Source organism: Aquarana catesbeiana, linkage group LG10 (genome assembly GCF_042186555.1).
Source record: "Aquarana catesbeiana isolate 2022-GZ linkage group LG10, ASM4218655v1, whole genome shotgun sequence".
In the NCBI taxonomy this organism is placed as follows: domain Eukaryota; kingdom Metazoa; phylum Chordata; class Amphibia; order Anura; family Ranidae; genus Aquarana; species Aquarana catesbeiana.
The window spans coordinates 12,228,227-12,252,993 of NC_133333.1; the positions used below are offsets into that span (position 1 = coordinate 12,228,227).

General features: G+C 45.5%; 1 protein-coding gene across 1 annotated transcript; it reads right to left on the reverse strand.

Moving 5' to 3' along the window:
- Positions 1–883: 883 nt before the first annotated feature.
- CASP9 (caspase 9) lies at positions 884–23,992 on the reverse strand. Its single transcript, XM_073601633.1, has 9 exons — positions 23,731–23,992; positions 17,921–18,161; positions 15,006–15,046; positions 11,427–11,603; positions 11,102–11,191; positions 9,043–9,190; positions 7,582–7,761; positions 7,315–7,424; positions 884–4,866 (listed from the first exon to the last, which is right to left on the reverse strand). The coding sequence occupies exons 1-9, from the start codon at positions 23,860–23,862 to the stop codon at positions 4,774–4,776; spliced, it is 1,212 nt and encodes a 403-aa protein (XP_073457734.1). The 5' UTR covers positions 23,863–23,992; the 3' UTR covers positions 884–4,773.
- Between the last annotated feature and the right edge of the window lie 775 nt (positions 23,993–24,767).

Consider the following 24,767-nt stretch of genomic DNA (forward strand, 5'->3'; position numbering starts at 1 on the left):
AGAAATAACTTTCCAATCTCCCCTGCTAAAAATGATGAACATTACCAAAAGTATTGGGACACCTGCCTTTACATGAACTTTAATGGCCTCCCAGTCTTATGCCCCGTACACACGGTCGGACTTTGTTCGGACATTCCGACAACAAAATCCTAGGATTTTCTCCCGACGGATGTTGGGTCAAACTTGTCTTGCATACACACGGTCACACAAAGTTGTCGGAAAATCCGATCGTTCTGAACGCGGTGACGTAAAACACGTACGTCGGGACTATAAACGGGGCAGTGGCCAATAGCTTTCATCTCTTTATTTATTCTGAGCATGCGTGGCACTTTGTCCGTCGGATTTGTGTACACACGGTCGGAATTTCCGACAACAAGGTCCTATCACACATTTTCCGTCGGAAAATCCGACCGTGTGTACGGGGCATTAGTCCGTAGGGTTCAATATTGAGTTGGCCCCGCCCTTTGGAGCTATAACAGCTTCAAACCTTCTGGGAAGGCCGTCCACAAGGTTTAGGAGTGTGTCTATGGGAATGTTTGACCATTCTTCCAGAAGCGCATTTGTGAGGTCAGACAACTGATGTTGAATGAGAAGGCCTGGCCCGCAGTCTTCACTCTAATTCATCCCAAAGGTGTTCTGTCGGGTTGAGGTCAGGACCCTGTGGGGGCCAGTCAAGTTCCTCCACCCCAAACTCGCTCATCCATGTCTTTATGGGCAGCAACCATCACTGTCACTGCTTTTACCTTTAAACAGGGCGTTTGGCGCCAGTTCTGAAACTGGATGCACGCACGTGTGGGCGCAGCATGCTTGCGTCCATTTACCCGGAAACCAGCATGCCTAAGCAGGGTTCTGTTGGGAGATGCAAAATACAAGCACAATAAACTTCAGCTTTAAAATATATTTTATTCTTTCATTTAAATTAAAAAAAAAAAATGTACAAAGTTCATCCATGATGATTGGAAAGTGCTTGTGGTGAAGGAGCTCATTATTTGCCCAGAGAGAGAGAAGAGACTTCACCAAGGATGGAAAAGGCTGACCCAATCTGAAGGTGTCCTTACAACGTGAGACGTGACACAGATGTTGGTTTGGTCGGGTCTCACGATAAGGAAGACTGTAGAAAGGAAGGACGACGTAAATCCACACACATCATTGATAAAGTCCTGTGCCTACAAATAACAAAGCAAAGAAAAATCTGAAAAAAAGGTGCACGATTCTTTACCATATCCAAAATAAAAATAAAAAAACGGAAACAAGACTGCTTGCATTCTCAGGTTTTCCAAAAATGCATTTTGCACTGTCCATAAAATTTGTCAGCTGACTTTCACTGATCAGAGTCTAATGCTAAAAAAAAAGTTAGCATTGTGTACCGGAATAATAGAAACATTTCCAGATCCTGAAATTATGGCACCGGCTGTACAGGAGCTCCTGGGAGTGCGTCAGTTAAAGGATAAGTTCACCTTTTATAATAATATAATAATAATAATAATATATGCACGTCTTTTTTTTCCAGGTAAGAAAGAAAATTTAAATGTATTTTACATTGGAGCCTGTAAAGCATTACTGATCGCGGGTGCAATGCCAGGATCCTGCAGACTCTCAGTACCACGTCTGCCCGCACCTCTGATATGGGTACCAGAGGTGTGGGATATATGGGTATCAGAGGTGCGGGGTATATGGGTACCAGAGGTGCGGGGTATACGGGTACCAGAGGTGCGGGGTATACGGGTACCAGAGGTGCGGGGTATACGGGTATCAGAGGTGCGGGGTTATATGGGTACCAGAGGTGCGGGGTATATGGGTACCAGAGGTGCGGGGTATATGGGTACCAGAGGTGCGGGGTATATGGGTACCAGAGGTGCGGGGTATATGGGTACCAGAGGTGCGGGGTATATGGGTACCAGAGGTGCGGGGTATATGGGTATCAGAGGTGCGGGGTATATGGGTATCAGAGGTGCGGGGTATATGGGTATCAGAGGTGCGGGGTATATGGGTATCAGAGGTGCGGGGTATATGGGTATCAGAGGTGCGGGGTATATGGGTATCAGAGGTGCGGGGTATATGGGTATCAGAGGTGCGGGGTATATGGGTACCAGAGGTGCGGGGTATATGGGTATCAGAGGTGCGGGGTATATGGGTATCAGAGGTGCAGGGTATATAGGTATCAGAGGTGCGGGCAGATGTGGTATTGAGAGTCTGCAGGATCCTGGCATTGCACCCGCGATCAGTAATTCTTTACAGGCTCCAGTGTAAAATAAATTTACATTTTCTTTTTTACCTGGAAAAAAAGATGGGATATATTATTATTATTTTATTTTTATTATTATTATTTTATTTTTTTGGCAGAAAGAATCAATGAACAATGAGAATGCTCACCAGCGCCCTTTCAGTCCATTGAGAATTACAAGCCGAAGGCGGCGGTGGCTGATGGTACTTGTAGTTTAGTGATGGTGAACCTTGGCACCCCAGATGTTTTAGAACTACATTTCCCATGATGCTCATGTGCTCTGTAGTGTTATTGAGCATCGTGGGAAACGTAGTTCCAAAACTTCTGGGGTGCCGAGGTTCTCCATCACTGTAATGTAGTTTATTCATTCACAGAACTCCGAATGATGCAACCCTGTAGGTTTTTAACCACTTGAAGGCTAGGCCTTTTCTGGCACTTCATTTTTTTTTTTTTTTTTGACCTGTAACAATCAGTATTTTTTGCTAGAAAATTTCTTAGAACCCCCGTGAGTTCCTAATAGCTAGGAACCAAGATCTGTCATCTCCTATAGTCAGTCCCCTCCCCCTACAGTTAGAACACACACAGGGAACACAGTTAACCCCTTGATCGCCCCCTAGTGTTAACCCCTTCCCTGCCAGTGACATTTTTACAGTAATCAGTGCATTTTTATAGCACTGATCGCTGTATAATTGTCAGTCGTCCCAAAAATGTGTCAAAAGTGTCCGATGTGTCCGCCATAATGTCGCAGTCACGATTAAAAAAAAAGCCAAAAAAAAAAAAAAAAAAACGCAGATTACTAGTAAGAAAAAAAAAAAAAATAATAAAAATGGCATAAATCTATCCCCTATTTTGTAGGCACTATAACTTTTGCGCAAACGAATCAATATATGCCTTTTGTGATATTTATTACCAAGAATATGTAGAAGAATACATAACGGCCTAAACTGAGAAAAAACTTGCTTATTGAAAAAAAAATTGGGGATATTTATTATAGCAAAAAGTACAAAATATTGTGTTTTTTTTTTTAAATTGTCGCACTTTTTTTTGTTTATAGCGCAAAAAATAAAAACCGCAGAGGTGATCAAATACCACCAAAAGAAAGCTCTATTTGTGGGAAAAAAAAGAAGTCAATTTTGTTTGGGTGCAACGTCGCACGACTGCGCAATTGTTAATTAAAATGGCGCCGTGCCGAATCGCAAAAAATGGCCTGGTCATTGAGCAGCCAAATCTTCCGGGGACTGAAGTGGTTAAAGCAGAGGCCCTAGAGAATAAATTAGTGGGTTTTGCAATTTTTTATGTCACATGATACTTGTGCAGCGTTTTTTTTTTCAAGCCCAATTTTTTTGGGGGAAAAAAATTACACTTTTTTGAATCTTAATGCAAAAAATAAAAAACGCAATACATAACTCAATTGTTTGGTAAAATATAAAAGATGATTTTACGAGTAAATACCAAACATGTCACGCTTTAAAATTGAAAACATGATGCGTGTACTGTAATGTGACCATGTGAATAAAGCTTTGGACCCTTTTGAGGAATTCCTTCAACGTTTTAAAATTGGTCACACCCATACAACGGCGACAAATGACGTAACTTTTACTATCCATAAGTGATGCTTTAAAGCCTTTACAGGTTACCACTTTAGATTTAAACATGGAGGTCTAGTGTTAGATTTACTGCCCTCATTCTGATATTCGCAGCATTGAGCATTGGGGTGGGAGCAGTTTTTTTTTTTTTTTTTTAATTAATGAATCTTTTTTTTTTCCTACACTATCACTTTAATTTTTTTTTCCTTTTACCACTTTTATTGCTGTCACAAGGAATGTAAAACATCCTTTTTGACAGCAATAGGCATGTGACAGGTCCTCTTTATGGAGACAGTTGGGGGCTATAAGACCCCAAATCCCTCCTCTATGCTTAAAAGCATTTGATTATACCAAGATCGGTGTGTTTAAATGCTTTTGATTTTTTGAAAATGGAGCCGTTGACATCCAGGTAAAACCAGACGTGATGTCAGGTCATTGCTTCCGAGTTTCCATAGCCGAAAAGCCAAAGAAAGGCGGTCTTTATCAGGCTGTGTGATGAGCCAGTGGAAGTGGCTGGTCGATCGGGACTCCCCGTGAGATCCTGGTAAAGCCACGAAAAGCGGTGGGAGAACGTCCCCTCCAGCTGCTTGTAAAAGCAATCCAGTGGCTAGTTGGGCCAGTAGGATTGCTTTTACAAGCGAGCCGACCACTAGCTCTAAACAAATAATGGTACTGGGGTGATGCCTGCAGCTGCGGGTACATGACTGGTTGGGCAAGTGGTTAAATTGTGACAGCGGGTGTGAGGAGAAGATCCCCCCCTCCACTGTCACAGGGAGGAGGGGGGGGGGGGGACGGTGGGGAAGAGGATGCAGGAGCTGGAACATGTTATATATTCCACCCCAAATACGGATGGAACATTTAACTTGTTCCAAAGGTGAACTTATCCTTTAAGTCTGGAGCTACAGGGCAATCACATGATCCAGGGCATCAATACAAAACCAAAAATCAAAAACAAAATCTTCTCTAATCCGTTTTAAAGAAGAACCGTTTGCGGAGGAAATTGAAGTATCCGGGGATCTGTTTATAAGTTCCTTTTGATGAGACAACATCTGCCACCTGCACAGAAAAAAAAATACAAAAAAAACAAGTAAAACACAATTTAGACAAACACACACACACACACACACACACACACACACACACACCAGCTGCAAAGCACGAACATTTGCACATATATTCCCTTTTTTCCCCCCCTTACTCCTTTAGCTCAAAAGCTATACAAAAATATTCCTGAAATATTCTGCTCCAAATTTCCTGTATAATTTTTAACATAGCCGCCTGTGTCTTGCATTTAACCGTTTGCCTACCGGACACTTTCACCCCCTTCCTGCCCAGGCCAATTTTCAGCTTTCAGCTCTGTCACACCTTAAAGCGGAGTTCCGCCAATTTTTTTTTTTTTTAAAAAGTCAGCAGCTACAAATACTGCAGCTGCTGACTTTTAAAATAAGGACACTTACCTGTCCAGGGCGCCCGCGATGTCGGCACCCGAAGCTGATCTGTCCCTCGGCTCTCGGGTGCTGCCGCCGCCATCTTCGGTATGGGAATCTGGTTCCCTACTGCGCATGCGCAACTCGCGCTGCACGTTCCCACTGGTTCCTGCTGTCTCCTGGGAGCCGTGTGGGAAGGAAATGCTGATAACCGCCTTTCATTTACACGGAATCAGCTGTGATTGGACACAGCTAATTACAGGGTAAAGAACCAATCTCATTGGCTCTTTACACTCATCAGTGATACTCTGTGTCCAAAGGACACGGCTCACCACGATGTGCACTTATAAGGTGGCACTGATAGGCTGCCCTGATGAGAAGGCACTGATGGCAGCTGATGAGTTGGCACTGATGGGCACCAATGAGGTGGCACTGATGAAGAGGCACTGATATGCTGCACTGATGGGGCTGCATGGATGACAAGTGTAAATGTTTGCTGTCACAGGAAAGCCGGTTATTGGGTTTCCTTTCCTCACACAGTGACAGAACTGAGGAAAGGAGATGCTGATAAGCGCCATTTGTTTACATGGAATCAGCTGTGATTGGCTCCTTACCATGTGAGTAGCTGTGTCCAATGTCATTGGCTCTTTACCCTGACCAGTGATGCACTGTGTCCAAAGGACACGACTCACCACGATGTGCACTTATGAGGTGGCACTGATATGCTGCACTAATGAGAAGGCACTGATGGGCACCAATGAGGAGGCACTGATGGGCACCAATGTGGAGGCACTGATGGGCACCAATGTGGAGGCACTGATGGGCACCAATGAGGAGGCACTGATGGGCACCAATGTGGAGGCACTGATGGGCACCAATGTGGAGGCACTGATGGGCACCAATGTGGAGGCACTGATGGGCACCAATGTGGAGGCACTGATGGGCACCAATGTGGAGGCACTGATGGGCACCAATGTGGAGGCACTGATGGGCACCAATGTGGAGGCACTGATGGGCACCAATGTGGAGGCACTGATGGGTACCAATGTGGAGGCACTGATGGGCACAAATGAGGAGGCACTGATGGGCACCAATGAGGAGGCACTGATGAAGAGGCACTGATGTGCTACACTGATGGGGCATCACGGATGATCAGTGTAAATGTCTGCTGTCACAGGAAAGCCGGTTATTGGCTTTCCTTTCCTCACACAGTAACAGAACTGAGGAAAGGAAATGCTGATATCCGCCATTTGTTTACAAGGGATCAGCTGTGATTGGACACAGCTAATCACATGGTAAGGAAGCCAATGTCATTGGCTTTTTACCCTGACCAGTGATGCACTGTGTCCAAAGGATATGGCTCACCACAATATACGCTTATGAGACGGCACTGATGGAAGCTGATGAGGTGGCACTGATGGGCACCAATGAGATGGCACTGATGAAGAGGCATTGATAAGACGGCACTGAAATGGTGCACTGATGGGGCTGCATGGATGATCAGTGTATATGTCTGCTATCACAGAAAAGCCGGTTATTGGCTTTCCCTTCCCCACACAGTGACAGCGCTGAGGAAAGGAAATGCTGATAACCGCCATTTGTTTACAGGGGATCAGCTGTGATTGGACACAGCTACTCACATGGCAAAGAACCAATGTCATTGGCTCTTTACCCTGATCGGTGATGCAAGGGACACGGCTCACCACCTGAGGGCGTGCACAAGTGGCGTGACCGGGAGGAAGTCATATGACGTCCTCTCAGAAGGAGGAGAGTCCCGCCAGCCTATAGCAGATTGACTGAACAGCTGAATAGTAACATCTTATATATTTTTTCAAAAAAATGTGTATTATATTGTGTTTGTGTGCAAGAAAATTCATTAGAGCGTATTTTTTTTTTTTTTTTTACATTGCATTTAAAAAACGCTTTGTAAATACCATGTGATGTAAAGAAGAATTTTACATGTACAGTATGTGAGAAGTGTCAGAATCGGTCCGGTAATGAAGTGGTTAAAGAAAACCTGTGCTTTGCCTATGTAACAGCAAACACAACAAAAAGCCAGAAGCGGTGACCCACTAACCATGACCAGCAGAGTCTGCAAGTCTAAAGACGCAGCGTATGTTTCCAGGACTTCATCCAGCGTCTCCACATACCACGATCCACTTTTCTTATCCCTCCAGGAGACGTAACCTGATGGAAAGATTGACAGCTTGAGAGAAAAGAAATGTTTTATAATAAAATCTGCCACCAGCCAACAAAGCAACAGAGAGGAGATTTATAAATGGCAGCTGATGGCGGCGGATTCCTCCTTCCCGATGGAAGGCCTCAGATTGTGGTCTGTACACACCTGGAAAGGTGGAATAGGAGACCAGAATATCGCTGGAGGTGGGCAGGCTCGCCACCGCGTCCGTTTCGTCTCCTTCTTCCTCATCAGGACGGACAGCAGTGGCATCAGACTGCAAGGAATCATTGTCAAATTTCCCGGGGGGGTCTGCAGATTCCACCGATATGCCTCTGTCTTTCTCATCTTAAAAAAAAAAAAAAATCAAAATCAAAATTATATATCACATTTCCTGCCCAGGCCAATTTTCAGCTTTCAGCGCTCTCACACTTTGAATGACAATTGCGCGGTCATGCTACACTGTACGAATATGAAATTTGTATCATTTTTTCCACACAAATAGAACTTTTTTTAGGTGGTATTTAATCATCACTCTGTGTTTTATTTTTTGCTAAACAAATGAAAAAAAAGATGTAAAATTTAGAAGAAAAAAATTTTTTTTCTTAGTTTCTGTTACAACATGTACCAAATAAGTTATTTTTCTACTTCACTGATGGGCACTGATAGGCTGCACTGATAAGGTGGCACTTAGGGGCACATGATGAGGCTGCACTGATAAGGCGGCATTGATGAGGGGGCACTGATGGACACTGATGAGGCGGCACAGATGAGGGGGCACAGATTGACACTGATGAGGGGGCACAGATGAGGGGGTACTGATGAGGCGGCACAGATTGACACTGATGAGGGGGCACAGATGAGGGGGCAGAGTGTAAATGTGTGCTGTCAGAATTGCTGGTTACCAGCTCTCCTTTCCTCACGCTTGGGAGGCAAACTGGCAAGTTTGTTTTACAATCAGTCCTCCTTATCAGTGCCCGTCAGTGATTGGACATAGCTGATCAAACGGTAAAGGGCTACTGTGATTGGCATCTGAGATCACACAGCACACTGGAAACAGGGGAGGCGCAGTTCTGGGAGGACGTCCATGAACGCCCCCCCAGAACTGGCCGACTGTGCTGTAGCCGTCTTTCGGGTATAGCGTAGTCAGGAACAGGTTAATTGACAGGTATGTTGGTGAGCTTCCCCCAAAACAGACACTGTCTTCATCAGGGGCCGCTCACCCACACGCCTGCCAAATCAGGGCAAACAGCTGTGGTTGTGCAGCTGCTGGTGAGCGTTTAAATTTCTTGATTTTTCTGTGCTTTTGCCTGCAATTTTTTTAAATTAGTGACAGGGTGTCTTTAAAAAAAGAGTGGGGAAGGATGAGAATTTTTTTTCTTTGTAAATGAAAATGAGTGCACATTTTGAATAATAAAAGAGACCAAAAACCAAAGATGAAAAAAACAAAAAAACAAAACAAAAAAAAAAAACTGCGAGGCAAATGCCTCTATAACCACCTCCACCTTTTCACTCAAAATAATGTAAACAAATGATTCTTCTGCAATGCAAAAAGTGACCTATAGATTCATGTGAAGTGTGAATTATAATGAGAAGTCCACTTTTAGAACCACCTATTGTCCTCCTTACCGCCTCCGCAGGCCTGGATGAAGAAGAGTTTGGGTTTTCCCCCCAGACTTGGACAGTGATGACCGTTGAAGTAGGTGACAATTCTCTCCACAGGGATCTTTACACCATCTGTGCCGTACACACCGCCCGGAAACCGCGTGTGCCGCGTCTGAGAAGAAAGATATTCTTTCGTTTTAAATTAGCAGCCCCATCAGTTTGACAACTTCATTGTCCTGTCTGAGATTCTTACATGTATCTGGTAAAATGGCACCTCAATGTAAAACATTTACAGCAACATAAATAAACTTCCTTCCCCAAAATAACCCAAGTCCTTAAATCGGACCTCTATCCTTCCCGTCAGTCTTGCACAGGTGTACCGGCTCCTCTCCTGGACTGAAATGGCTTCACCGCACACTGTGAGATTCTCTGAATACAGCTGGTTTTAGGCTTTATGATCACCATCAGTGTGGTGTATGGAAACCATGTTTTCTATGGAGTAGGATTCGGGACCCAACAAGACAGTAAAACCACACAGACTATGGTGAGAAGGGACTAAAGCCAAGGTGCCCAACCTGTGGCCCTCAAAACTCCTGTGTCTCCAGTCTATGACTCCCAAAGCATGTCCCTAGTCTCTAGCAACTCCTATAGCATGTTTGCAGTCCTTAACCATCTTTTGTAGCATGCCCATAGTCTCTGACCATGTCCAGTAGCATGCCCATAGTCTCTGACCATGTCCAGTAGCATGTCCATAGTCTCTGACCGTGTCCAGTATTCTGTCCATAGTCTCTGACCGTGTCCAGTATTCTGTCCATAGTCTCTGACCGTGTCCAGTAGCATGCCCATAGTCTCTGACCGTGTCCAGTATTCTGTCCATAGTCTCTGACCGTGTCCAGTAGCATGCCCATAGTCTCTGACCGTGTCCAGTATCCTGTCCATAGTCTCTGACCGTGTCCAGTATCCTGTCCATAGTCTCTGACCGTGTCCAGTAGCATGCCCATAGTCTCTGACCGTGTCCAGTATTCTGTCCATAGTCTCTGACCGTGTCCAGTAGCATGCCCATAGTCTCTGACCGTGTCCAGTATTCTGTCCATAGTCTCTGACCGTGTCCAGTAGCATGCCCATAGTCTCTGACCGTGTCCAGTATTCTGTCCATAGTCTCTGACCGTGTCCAGTAGCATGCCCATAGTCTCTGACCGTGTCCAGTATCCTGTCCATAGTCTCTGACCGTGTCCAGTATCCTGTCCATAGTCTCTGACCGTGTCCAGTATCCTGTCCATAGTCTCTGACCATTGTCCAGTAGTATACCCATAGTCACTGACCGTGACCTGCAGCATGCCCATAATCTCTTACCATGTACTGCAGCATGCCCATAGACAGTAAAACTATACAGGTTATGGTGAGAAGGGATTAAAGCCATGGTGCCCAACCTGTGGCCCGCAGAGCTCCTGTGACTTCAGTCTATGACTCCTATAGCATGTTTCTCATATCCAACAACTCCTATAGCATGTTTGGAGTCCTTATTATATATAACATTGTTATTATTTATATAAATAATAATATATAATAATATTATTATTATATATAAAACATTATATATATATTTTTTAGTAGAAACCCTAGAGAATAAAAATGGTGGTTGTTGCAATATTTTATGTCACACTATTTGTGCGGCAGTCGTTCAAATGCAATTTTTTGGGAAAAAATGACGCTTAAATGAATTAAAAAAAAAAAACGAACCAGTAAAGTTAGCCCAATTGTTTTTGTATGATGTGAAAGATTTTATGCCACGAGAATCGTGATCTTTTTGTTCTAAGCAAAAAAAAATCGTGATTCTCATTTTGGCCAGAATCATGCAGCTCTATCAAAAATTGGGTATGTATTGTGTGGTTTTTTTTTTTTTTTTGCATTAATATTCATTAAAGTGTATTTTTTTCTCAAAAAAAATGCGTTTGAAAACCCCCTGCACAAATACTGTGTGACATAAAAAATGTAAACGATCGCCAGTTTATTCTCTAGGGTCTCTGCTAAAAAAATAAATAAATTGATAGATATTAATAGTACATCCGTATGAGCGTCTCACCTCACAGCCATGGGACAGGATGATGACCAGGCAGCAGTCCCTCTTGCTGTGATCTTTGGCGGCCAGAAGCTGGAGCTCCTCATGGATTTCCTGCAGATAAGGGTATAGTAACATCACCCATCAGCAGGTTATACCGCTATTATTTCTATAGGACAGTGATGGTGAACCTTGGCACCCCAGATGTTTTGGAACTACATTTCCCATGATGCTCATGTTCTCTGCAGTGTAGTTGAGCATCATGGGAAATGTAGTTCCAAAACATCTGGGGTGCCAAGGTTCACCATCACTGTCCTATAGGACATATCAGGGAGAATAACACACTGACCATTCCTTTCAGATTATTCTTCACCGACACCTCAAAGCGATACGATCTCATCCGCATCTCCATCTTCTGCCGATCAACATCCGAGCCGCCTCTGAAGGACAGTCCGGTGGATTCTGCAAATTCCATGTTATTGATGATCAGGCAATAACCGCACGGATCGAAGATCATCGGATAATCCTGGAAACACGATTTCAAAGAGAAGGTTTTTTATTTTTCTTTTAAAGAGAACCGGTTCCCAAATAAGCTTAATTTAGTTAGAAAATGTAGTCCTGCTTGATGACTTCAGGCCAGCCCCCTTTTTTTTTGCAGTTATGTAAAACATTGAAAATAAGTGTCTATATCTTCAATATATCTTCATATATTGTCTAGAGCAGGGATATGCAATTAGCGGACCTTCAGCTGTTGCAAAACTACAAGTCCCATCATGCCTCTGCCTCTGGGTGTCATGCTTGTGGCTGTCAGAGTCTTGCTATGCCTCATGGGACTTGTAGTTCTGCAACAGCTGGAGGTCCGCTAATTGCATATCCCTGCTCTATAGTGTCTATATCTTCATATCTTCAATATATGTCTATCACTTCAATAGCAGGCACTTTTACCCCCTTCCTGCCCAGGCCAATTTTCTTTTTTTTATTCTGTATTTAATTTTTTCAACAATTTTTATACAAATAAACAGAGACGTTTTAGCTGCTTGCCGTATCTCAGAGTAAATCTTAACACTAATCAATTCTATTCTCAGCGGATATATATGCGGCCATTAGTTAAACGAGAAAGAACAAAAGAAAAGAAAGAGAGAAGAGAAAAAAAAAAGAGCCGCCACACTTTGAATGACAATTGTGCAGTCATGCAACGCTGTACCCAAACTAAATTTTTGTCATATTTTTTGGAGACAGAAAGAGCTTTCTTTTGATGGTATTTAATCACCACTGGGGTTATTTTTTTTGCTAAAAAACAAAAACAAAAAAAAGACTGAAAATTTTGAAAAAAAAAAAAAAATAAATAAATAAAAAAGTTTTTCTTAGTTTCAGTTATAAAATGTTGTAAATAAGTGACTGATGTGCGCCAATGAGGATGCACTAATGGGCACCGATGACATGGCACTGAAGGGCACTGATGAGGAGGTACTAATATGCAGCACTGATAGCTGGCACTTATGGGTACTGATAGCAAAACAAGCAGTTACCTATCAGTACCACCTATTAGTGCCTCCTCATCAGTGCCCTTCAGTGCCGCGGAAGGGGGGGGGGGGGGGGGGGGGGGGTCGTTTTTACTGGGGAGCCCGACAAAAGATCTGACGCGGCTGGTCAGAGGTGAGAAGAGACCTCTATGATCTAGGACAGGGATAGGCAATTAGCGGACCTCCAGCTGTTGCAGAACTACAAGTCCCATGATGCATAGCAAGACTCTGAAAGCGACAAGCATGACACCCAGAGATAGAGGCATGATGGGACTTGTAGTTTTGCAACAGCTGGAGGTCCGCTAATTGCAAATCCCTGATCTAGGAGGACTGAAGCAAGTCGTGATGTCACTTCTGGTCTAGGGCAAAAGTAAACTATTTTTTTTTTTTAAAGCAAAAGATCAATTTTTCTTTAATTTTTATTTTTTTATTTTTTTTCCAGTGCCATGTCTAGGTGGCACAGATGGGCACTGAAAGGCAGCGCTGACTGGCATCACTGCTGGGGCTGCACTGATGATCAGGGCACTAATTATCTGTACAGATCTCCCCTGTGAGGAAACGCCGCTGTCAGTGCGAAGAGAGGAACGCCGATGACCGACATTTCCTTGTTTACATGTGATCAGCTGTGATTGGACGTCACTGGCTGCATGTACAGTAAATATCTCCTAAATGTCGCACGTTTAGGAGATATTTACACTACCTATAGGTAAAATTTAAAAGATGGGAGGTTTAGTTCCTAACTGACAATTGCGCGGTCGTGTGACGTTGTACCCAAACAAAATTTATGTCCCTTTTTTCCCCACAAATAGAGCTTTCTTTTGGTGGTATTTGATCACCTCAGCTGTTTTTATTTTTTGCGCTAAAAACTAAAAAAAAAAAAAAAAAAAAAAAAGCAACAATTTTGAGATAAAAAATACATTTTTTTTTACTTTCTGCCATAAAACATTTCCAAAATTTTTTTTTTTTAATAAATCCCAATACGTGTATATTGATTGGTTTGCATAAAAGTTATAGCGTCTACAAACTATGGGATAGATTTAGAGAAATTTTTATTTATTTATAATTTTTTTTACTAGTAATGGCGGCGATCAGCGACTTTTAGCGGTACTGCGATATTGCGGCGGACAAATCGAACACTAAGTGAAACTTTTGACACTTTTTTTGGGGGACCAGTGACACCAATACTAATGCTACTACAGTGGAACCTTGGATTCCAGGAGAATGCTTGTAATCCAAAGCACTCGCATATCAAAGCAAGTTTCCCCATAGAAGTCAATGGAAACGAAGATAATTCGTTCCACATTGACTTCTATTACATGCAATACCACATGTGGCCAGAGGTGGGGGGGGGGGGTGCCGGAGAGCCTTGGAAATACTGGGGGACAGCTCGGCTGAACTCGGAAAGCCTTGGAAACACTCGGGAATGGAGTATCTCCGAGTCATTCCGAGTATTTCTGAACGGCTCCGAAACGTTCCGAGTGTCCCCGGCGCCCCCGCACATCTTGCCAATGCGGTACTGCACCGCCCATTAGCTTGAATTCTGCTCATTTTGCGAAACAACACTCGCAAACCGAGTCAGAATTAAAAAAAAAAAAAAGTTGCTCGTCTTTCAAAACGCTTGTTAACTGCGTTACTCAAAAACCAAGGTTCCACTGTAATATGATACTACTAATGCTAAAAATATGCACTGTCACTGTACTAATGACACTGGCAGGGAAGGGGTTAACATCAGGGGCGATGAAAGGGTTAAATGTGTTCCTAGTGAGTGCTTGCTAACTGGGGGGGGGGCTTGTACTGTGGGAAGGCAGAGATCTGTCTTCCTTCTTAGCAGAAACGCAGGTTTACAGCCTTCTCTTCTCACAGAACGGCAATCTGCCTTGTTTACATCAGGACACCGTTGTTCCGCTTCTCTCAGGAAGGATCGTCGGTTCTCGGCGGGCATCGAGTCCGTTGGATGCGCTGATCGACTCCTGCTGTGTCCAATCACAGCAGGAGCCTGTCACCGGCGACACGTGTGCGCCCCAGACCCGGAAGTGCAAAATCAGGTACAGGTTGGTGATTTTGCAAAGGAGAGCCGCCGTATATGTACTGTATACGGTCGGCAAGCGGTTACAGAGCATTACTATTGAAAACCATGGCGGCGGCTGACAAGCGTCAATGCCTCATGAAAGCGACAGGCTGCTTAATTTTTCCTTAACACAACACTACACCACCGCTCCGCTGTGAACAGCACTGTGGGGTACCTTTGTAATATTCATGGCAGGCGTTGAAGGACGGTTATAAAGCTTTAAAAACACCACATAAAACACAGAGAACTGACACAGACGTGAACGAGCCCTTTATGATTTGTAAAATATGCAAAATTATGTAAAAAAATAAGCCACACAGTACAAAACGACACCAACCTTTTCTATATCCATGACTTTAGTCCTCACAACTGGATTAGCTGAGGAAAGAAGAGAATTAAAATTAATATTGAAGCATGAAAAAAAAAATGAAATTAAAAAAAAAAAAAATCACGATATTAACGTGGCAGCAGCTATACTGATAAGGAGCATCAACATGGCAGATACCAGAAAGGGGTCGTTATATTTGTTCAACAAAACTAATAACACTCTACAGCATGGGCGTCCGCAGGTAGGGGCAAGAGGGGGTCACTTGCCCCCCCCTAGAATCAGGGTTTGGATCGGCACTGTTAAATTCAGCGCAGTGGCGTCGCTATGGGGGTGCGGGCAGTCACCAGTCAGGTGACACCATCAAGGTGCTGTCAAGCCCCCCCCCCCCCCCATCAGTGTAGTGTGACTGCGGGATCTTTTCCCTGCTCAGTCCAGCAGAGAACTCGGCGGCGCTGTGTCAGGAGAAAGGCGAGCTGTGGGCTGTCAGAGGTTTCCCCCGCTCTCCCCCCCCTTTTTCCCGTCAGGGAGAAGAGGCGGCAGCTCTCACTAGGTTTCGCCGCCTGGCTTCCTGCCCACTCCATTCCTTCCCTATTGGCCATAACTGAGGGCGCATCAAAGGAGACTAGGAGAGGAGAGCATCATGGGACATGTAGTCCCGAAGATTGGCGGCTCCATTTTCCACAGGGAAGAGGCTACAGCTCGATCAAGAGAGAGATTGAGAGGCTGCAGCCTGGAAAAAAGCTGAGGGAGTGAGTGCTATAGGACAAAGTAAGAGGCGTGTGCTGGGCGGAAGCCAGAGAGAGAGAGCCACGCTACCCAGCGCCACTAGAGAGCCATGCTGCCCAGCGCCACCAGAGAGAGAGAGAGCCATGCTGCCCAGCGCCACCAGAGAGAGAGAGAGAGAGACATGCTGCCCAGCGCCACCAGAGAGAGAGAGAGAGAGCCACGCTGCCCAGCGCCACCAGAGAGCCACGCTGCCCAGCGCCACCAGAGAACCACGCTGCCCAGCGCCACCAGAGAACCACGCTGCCCAGCGCCACCAGAGAGCCACGCTGCCCAGCGCCACCAGAGAGCCACGCTCCCCAGCGCCACCAGAGAGAGAGCCACGCTCCCCAGCGCCACCAGAGAGAGAGCCACGCTCCCCAGCGCCACCAGAGAGAGAGCCACGCTCCCCAGCGCCACCAGAAAGAGAGCCACGCTCCCCAGCGCCACCAGAAAGAGAGCCACGCTCCCCAGCGCCACCAGAAAGAGAGCCACGCTCCCCAGCGCCACCAGAAAGAGAGCCACGCTCCCCAGCGCCACCAGAAAGAGAGCCACGCTCCCCAGCGCGCCACCAGAGAGAGCCACGCTGGCCAGCGCGCCACCAGAGAGAGCCACGCTGCCCAGCGCGCCACCAGAGAGAGCCACGCTGCCCAGCGTGCCACCAGAGAGAGCCACGCTGCCCAGCGCGCCAGAGAGAGCCACGCTGCCTAGCACCACCACAGAGAGAAAGACTGAGCCACTGCCAGGGTACAGACATGCTACACTACTGACCAGAGTCACCCCCGAGGGAACCCAGAGTGAGCGATCGTCCAGCCTGAGGGATCACTGCTGTAGTTTTGATGGGTCTGGTAAGAGGGCCTATCGGCCATTATCCATTACTTATCCTAGGGATTGTACTACGTCTGCAGTCCCTGACCATGATAATGTGATAATGACATTGTCAAAAACCCCACCGCCTGACTGACAGCTAGCTCCACCTTTCAGCATGCGACTGATAGCCGGAGCAAGCCGCGTCCACGCCCTCCCTAGGCCGACCATCCACTAAAGAAGCAGGTCCAGGGTACACAGCGCACCACCGATCGCCGTGCTGCAGCCCCTCCCCGTCATAGGACGTCCAGTCAAAACGGTAAAGCATTTTTTTTTTTCTATACACCTTCCCGTCCGGCCTATAGCAGATTGACGACCCGGGCGGGAAGGTGTTTAAAAAAAATGCTGACAGGTAAGGCCTTTATGGCAGAAGGGGCCCTATCTGTCCGATCTGTATAGAGATGATGTGACCCCCATGTGCATGCACGGGAGTGACGTCATTGGGGCACAGCAATTCACAGCCGAAGAGATGGAATCCAGAGGGAAGACCGGGACGAAGATGGATGCACCCGGGACCAGAGGCATCAGTAACATCACAGCACTGGAGGGCACATTATAAAAAGGTAAGCCTGTCCTAATGTAATACTATATGGTGCATACTACTGTGTTTCCCCGAAAATAAGACTGGGTCTTAATTTTAGGCAACAAAAGACACAGTAGGGCTTATTTTCGGGATAGGTCTTATCATGCAATGTGTATTTGCCAGTTCCTGTGCCCCCAGTCTTCTCTCCTCCTCTCCCTCCCTGCCTGTCTGCTCAGGAGTCATTAGCATTTAGCATTAGGAGTTAAAGTGTTTGTAAACTCTAATCCACTCTATTACAGTATTATAGATGTACAATGTGTGCGTTTCTGTAATATAATTATGACAAATACCTTCGTTACAGTGCCGCTTGGCGCTTACTTGACCCGCCAGAGCTCTCTTCCCCGCTTCGAGGGAGGGGCCGAGATCCCTGCTGACAGGCGGGACAAGAGGAGGAGAGCAGCGGTAGGTCAGCTGAGCGCCGAGTGCTATAACGAAGGTATTTGTCACAATTATAATACAGAAACACACACATTGTACATTATATAATACTGTAATAGAGTGGATTATAGGATGTTACAACCACTTTAAAACTAGGGCTTATTTTCAGGGTAGGGCTTATATTGCAGCCCTCCTAGAAAAAAAATCACAGTAGGTCTTATTTTCAGGGTAGGTCTTATAGTAAATTATGACATATCTACATTTTTAAAATGAATTTACTACAGCTTTAACTATTTTTAATAAATTTAGAAAAAAAAAAAAAAAAAAAACTTACATGGAAGATCACGTCTCCCTGCAGGAAGTTGGGAGATTGGTATTGGTGATATGGGCACTGGTTTTGGCGATATGGGCACTGGTTTTATCACACGGCCTCCACTACCTTCCAGGAGGGCATCCGCAAGGCTGTGCTGTCCGGTCTCATTCAAACAAAGCAGAAACAGCGCAAAGGCCTGGCTACCCCGAGTCTCCAATTCCACCAGTAACTGGCGAGCCTGATCTCTGCGTGTCCCGGCTCTCTAGGGGGAAAAAAGAAAAAAAAAAATGTTACTTCTTCTGCAAGTTCCCAAAAAAATGTTTAACGCTTCATCTGCCGGGGAGTCTCGTATCTGATAGAGTAGAGAAAACAGATGCCAACAAACACATGGCATGGATCTCAAAACTACGGCCCTTAAGCCATTTCAGAACTACACGTCCCAAACAGACATGACTAGGCATGATGAGAATTGTAGTTCCTAAACAACTGGAGAGCCTTAGTTTGGAGACCCCTGGTCTATGTCTTGTGTATTTGTACCACCATCTCAGCATCTCTTCATTTAACCTCATATGACATCCTGGAGGTTAAAGTGGAGATATCTGAACGATAGATGCAGCTGCAGGCATCATCCAGATATTGTTTTGTTGCGCTGCTGATTCCCTGCAAAGTAAAAGCCATCATAGCGGCTGTGCAGCTACTTGATGGCTTTTACAGGCAGAGGGACAACCCCCACCCCCCACCACCACCACCATCCGGTGCTTCTCCCAGCTCCCTTGTGCTATCAGGGAGCCGGAAAATGAATCAGCCGGCGGCGGCCATTTAGCATAGAGCTGACCGTGAACCAGATAATCCCCGGCCATCTGCATGATCCTAGGAGGCCGCGAGCGCCGACATGATGTCACTTACGGAGCCGGCAGATGTAAACACTGACTTTTTTTTTTTAGCTGGAAAGCCTGGATCGATTTTTTTTTTTTAATCTCAGGCTTTCCAGCATAGAGGGGAGATGTGGGGACTTATAGACCGCAGATCTTTCCATAAAGAGGACCTGTCATGCTATCCCTATAACAAGGGATGTTTACATTCCATGTAATAGGAACAAAAGTGATAAAAAAAAAAAATTTTAAAATGTAAAAAGGGAAAAAGTTAAAAAAAAAAAAAAAGTCCCTTGTCCCGTAGCGGAACAGACGCCTCTCTCCCCCTTTGCTATTTCCCTTACATTCTTCTTTCCCTCTTTCTATTTTCTCCTTTTTTTTTTTTCTTATATCTTTTCCTCCTTGATGTCTCTCATCTCTTTCCTTTTAAGTCATCTAAGGATATGTGGTCGGGGCCTCCTGGGGTACTCCTCTAAGACCCCTTCCGCAATCATTACTCTTCTTTGTAAATACTTGTACCATAACTGCCTGTGCCATGCGCGTCAGATGGGAGTTTATTCTCCCCTACGTTTCCTTTATCAATGTTCTAATGTTATCATCTGGTTAACATGTACGAAGACACAGACTCAATGTTCTATGTTGTCATTGTATCTCATGCTATGTTTGTTATTACCTATCTACCTAAAATAAATAAAATATTGCACAAAAAAATAAAATAAAATAAATGACAACATGGGAAAGACACGTTGTTAATGATATTGGTGCTGCTGCCCCGATTGAGATACAATATGGGAAGGTTCCCCCCCGGTGGGGTTTTTCCACAGCAGGGTTAGTAGATTAAAGAAATAGTCAAAAAAGGTTCTTTATTGAAAAGTTATCATCGTAACATAAACACATTGCCATTAAAATATGAGCTCTGGTCGGGGGATATATTGCCATTCAAAAGTACACAAAGAATGCAAACATAAAATTATACACAGCATTGTGTATCAAATGTCAGTTGTATAGGATTCCAACGCGTTTCGACCTGAATAGTCAAGGTCTTCCTCAGGGGGTTGGTTTGCTGTTAAAAAATTGTATTTTTAGCATTTTAAATATCAACATATTAAAAAAAAATTTTTTTTAAAAGCGCACCTGTTCCTGCGTGCTGGTACGCAGAAGCGAATGCATACGTTGTCGCGCCCGCATATGGAAGCAACATTCAAATCACACATGTGAGGTATCGCTGCGAATGTTATAGGGAGAGTAATAATTCTAGCACTAGACCTCCCCTGTAACTCGAAACATGTAACCAGTAAAAAAGTTTAAAGTGTCACCTATGGAGATTTTTAAGTACCGTAGTTTGTCGCCATTCCATGAGTGTGCGTTCTTTTAAAGCGTGACATGTTAGGTATCTATTTACTCTGCGTAATATCATCTTTCACATTAAACAAATTGGGATAACTTTACTGTTTTTTTTTTTTTAATTCATGAAAGTGTTTTTTTTTTTTTTTTTTTATTGTGTTTGAGAAATTGCTGCGCAAATACCGTGTGACATAAAAAATTGCAACGGCCGCCATTTTATTCCCTAGGGTCTTAATATAATGTTTGGGGGTTCTGAGTAATTTTCTAGCAAAAAAAAAAAAATTATGATATTTACATGTAGGAAAGGAGTGCCAGGATAGGCCTGGGCTGGAAGTGGATAATTAACCTGGACATTTTAAAAAGAGACCCTGTAAGTGCAGAGCTTCTCTGAAATGTGCGGTCAGCTTCAGCTATTTGACATGACAGGAGGAGGCTGTCCCGGGAGTCGCACACAGAAACATTTTAGCGTCTTCTTATCATCTCCTAATTATAACCTGGACAGAGTGCGGAGCTTCCTTGGAATGTGTGCTCTTCACTGGCAGCTTCAGCTCTGTACAAGGTAAGATGACAGAAGGAGACTGTCCTAGGACTGCACACAGAAACATATTAGCCTCTTCTTACCAGACTTGACGACCAGTGGTGTACCAGTAAAGTCCATCAATGTACTGGTACACCACTGCAGCTGCAAGCATTATACCGATATCGTTTTTTTTTTTTTTCAGCCAGCTTTCTTGTAAAAGCAATCCTAGCAGCTAATTAGCCACTAGATTGCTTTTACAAGCAGCAGGAGGGGGCTCCCCCCTACTTCCATTGCCTTCTGCGACTCTCTTGGGCTATCCCATCCCCATCAGGGAACCCGAGAGTGCAGCCGGCGGTTCCGTTGGCTGACCATAGAGCTGATCGGAGACCAGAATAGCTCCGATCATCTCTATGGTCTATGAACCTGGAGGCTGAGCATTTCATCAATTCCGGTTTCGCAGTTGTAAACAAACTCTTCGTGGTTTGAGAAAAACATTGGATCACACCGATCTTGGTATAATCTGAAGCTTTTAAAGTGATTGTAAAGTCTCGCTTTAAAAAAATGTAAAAAAATAACAAACATGTTATACTTACCTCCTCTATGAGGTTGGTTTTGCACAGAGCAGCCCTGATCCTCCTCTTCTCAGGTCCCTATTTACTACTCCTGGCCCTTCCCTCCTATCGATTGCCCCCTCAGCCAGCAGCTTGCTATGCCACCCGCCTGAGTCTTGGCTCCTCCTCTTCGGCAAGTGCCCCCGTAGAAAGCCGCTTTCTATGGGGGCACTCATGCAGGCTCATTCTCGAGCTGCATCTATTGACACAGGCATGGTGGTTCAGCCCCGCACCCCCCCAACCCTCGTCACAGAATTTGATTGACAGCAGTGGGAGCCAGTGACCCTGCTGCTATCAATCTGCTCTGTAAGGAGGGAAAGTGTGGAGTGAGACGCTGCTCCCGTACACAGCAATGGGTTGGGATTTGGCTCAGGTAAGTAAAGGGGGGGGGGGGGGGGTCTATGCACAGAAGGTCTTTTACCTTAATGCAGAGAAAGCATTCAGTTAAGAAACCTTTAGGCTTTGGAATCACTTTAAAGAGACCCGGTCATGCCTGCAGAGCTGCCTTGCAATCTATGCTCCTGCTGTCAGCTTCTACTTTGGAAGATGACAAAGCCTGGTCTATCTTTGGAATCCTTGGACATTTCTACATAAATCCTGGCCTGTCCCTGGAAACCATATACACTTCTAAGAAAAGCCAGGTCTGTCTTTGTAAACCAGGGACCCTTCTAGGAGTAGCCTGGTGTATCATTGGAAACCAGGAACACTTCTAGGAGCAGTCTGGTGTATCATTGGAAACCAGGGACACTTCTAGGGGCAGTCTGGTGCATGCTTGGTAAACAGGGGCACTTTTAGGGGCAGCCTGGTGTATCCTTGGAAACCAGGAACACTTCTAGGAGCAGTCTGGTGTATCCTTGGAAACCAGGGACACTTCTAGGAGCAGTCTGGTGTATCCTTGGAAACCAGGGACAGTTCTAGGGGCAGCCTGGAGTATCCTTGGTAACCAGGGACACTTCTAGGGACAGCCTGGTGTATCCTTGGAAACCAGGGACACTTCTAGGAGCAGCCTGGTGTATCCTTGGAAACCAGGGACACTTCTAGGGACAGCCTGGTGTATCCTTGGTAACCAGGGACACTTCTAGGGACAGCCTGGTGTATCCTTGGAAACCAGGGACACTTCTAGGAGCAGTCTGGTGTATCCTTGGAAACCAGGGACACTTCTAGGGGCAGCCTGGTGTATCCTTGGAAACCAGGGACACTTCTAGGGACAGCCTGGTGTATCCTTGGAAACCAGGGACACTTCTAGGGACAGCCTGGTGTATCCTTGGAAACCAGGGACACTTCTAGGAGCAGTCTGGTGTATCCATGGTAACCAGGGGCACTTCTAGGGGCAGCCTGGTGTATCCTTGGAAACCAGGGACACTTCTAGGGACAGCCTGGTGTATCCTTGGAAACCAGGGACACTTCTAGGGACAGCCTGGTGTATCCTTGGAAACCAGGGACACTTCTAGGAGCAGTCTGGTGTATCCATGGTAACCAGGGGCACTTCTAGGGGCAGCCTGGTGTATCCTTGGAAACCAGGGACACTTCTAGGAGCAGTCTGGTGTGTCTTTGGAAACCAGTGACACTTCTAGGGGCAGCCTGGTGTATCCTTGGTAACTAGGGGCACTTCTAGGAGCAGTCTGGTGTATCCTTGGTAACCAGGGACACATCCAGGGACAGCCTGGTGTATTCCTGAAAACCAGGGACACTTCTAGGGGCAGCCTGGTGTATCCTTGGAAACCAGGGACACTTCTAGGAGCAGTCTGGTGTGTCTTTGGAAACCAGTGACACTTCTAGGGGCAGCCTGGTGTATCCTTGGTAACTAGGGGCACTTCTAGGAGCAGTCTGGTGTATCCTTGGTAACCAGGGACACATCCAGGGACAGCCTGGTGTATTCCTGAAAACCAGGGACACTTCTAGGGACAGCCTGGTGTATCCTTGGTAACCAGGGACACTTCAAGGAGCAGTCTGGTGTATCCTTGGTAACCAGGGACACTTCTAGGAGCAGTCTGGTGTATCCTTGGTAACCAGGGACACTTCTAGGAGCAGTCTGGTGTATCCTTGGTAACCAGGGGCACTTCTAGGAGCAGTCTGGTGTAACCTTGGTAACCAGGGGCACTTCTAGGAGCAGTCTGGTGTATCCTTGGAAACCAGGGACACTTCTAGGGGCAGCCTGGTGTATCCTTGGTAACCAGGGACACTTCTAGGGGCAGCCTGGTGTATCCTTGGTAACCAGGGACACTTCTAGGAGCAGTCTGGTGTATCCTTGGAAACCAGGGACACTTCTAGGGGCAGCCTGGTGTATCCTTGGTAACCAGGGACACTTCTAGGAGCAGTCTGGTGTATCCTTGGAAACCAGGGACACTTCTAGGAGCAGTCTGGTGTATCCTTGGTAACCAGGGACACTTCTAGGGCAGATTTGTCTCTCCTTGGAAACCAGAGACAGCTGACAACAACAATGCCATCTATATAAGGCAGCTTTCCCTGTCACAGAGTCCTCACCTGGATCTCCTCTATCATGTCATTGGTGAACACCCCCCTCTCCACCAGATGGTCCCAGATATCCCCCAGCTGCAGAGAGGTGACCAGCATCATCCTGTTACTCCTCAGCGCCTGCCTGTCCCTGTCTTCCATCTTCCCAGCCAATCACTTGTGACGTAAATACGCGACGTCATTACACACGCCGCACTTGCGTTCCAGGGGCTCGTACAAGCGTCGCCTCCCTATGCTGTCAATTGCCGTTGTATCGTCAGATTAGGCGACCCGTCAGAATGTGTAACGGAAGTGACGTATTATCGCCGCCATCTTGCTACACCCTGCACTCCTCCATAGTAATGATTCACTGAGAAGGGAAAAGCGGATATCTTGTTACACCCACCGGAGTTTCGCATTTTACACGTATTTTTAACAATGAACTGAGGTTATATTGTGAAATACCGTACTTAGAAATCCATATGAATGTTTAGATGTTGAATTTTAAAAGCAGCGAAATTCTGTCAGATTAGCAAATTTATGAGATCAGCAGGCTTGCCCCTGCTTTGAAAATTCAACATCTAACCAGTCACACAGAATTCTAAGTACAGTATTTCACTATATAACCTCAGTTTGTGGTTAAAAATAAGTGTAGGATGCAAAACTCCGGAGGGTGTAACAAGATGTCCGCTTTCCCCTCCTCAGTGTATTCCTACTATGGAGGAGTGCTGGGTGTAGCAAGATGGTGGCAATGGAACGTCACTTCCGTTACACATTCTGACGAGTCGCCAAATCTGACGAAACACCGTGACCACAGCTCTTCCCCCAAATATAGTCATCCCATTGAAGTGAATGGAGAAGCCCCAGCCTGGGCAGTAATAATCCAAATAATAAACATTTTAGGATGCATGTCTCTGGAAACTGTCTCCATAACCCATTTTCATGTCAGATGGGCAACAACTGTTGCTTTACTCCTCACACCCTTTTTTTTTTTTTTTTTTTGCTAAACCATTGCTCAGAACCTCCAACCATTAAATATGTGTTTTTTTGCAAAGACCCTAGATAAT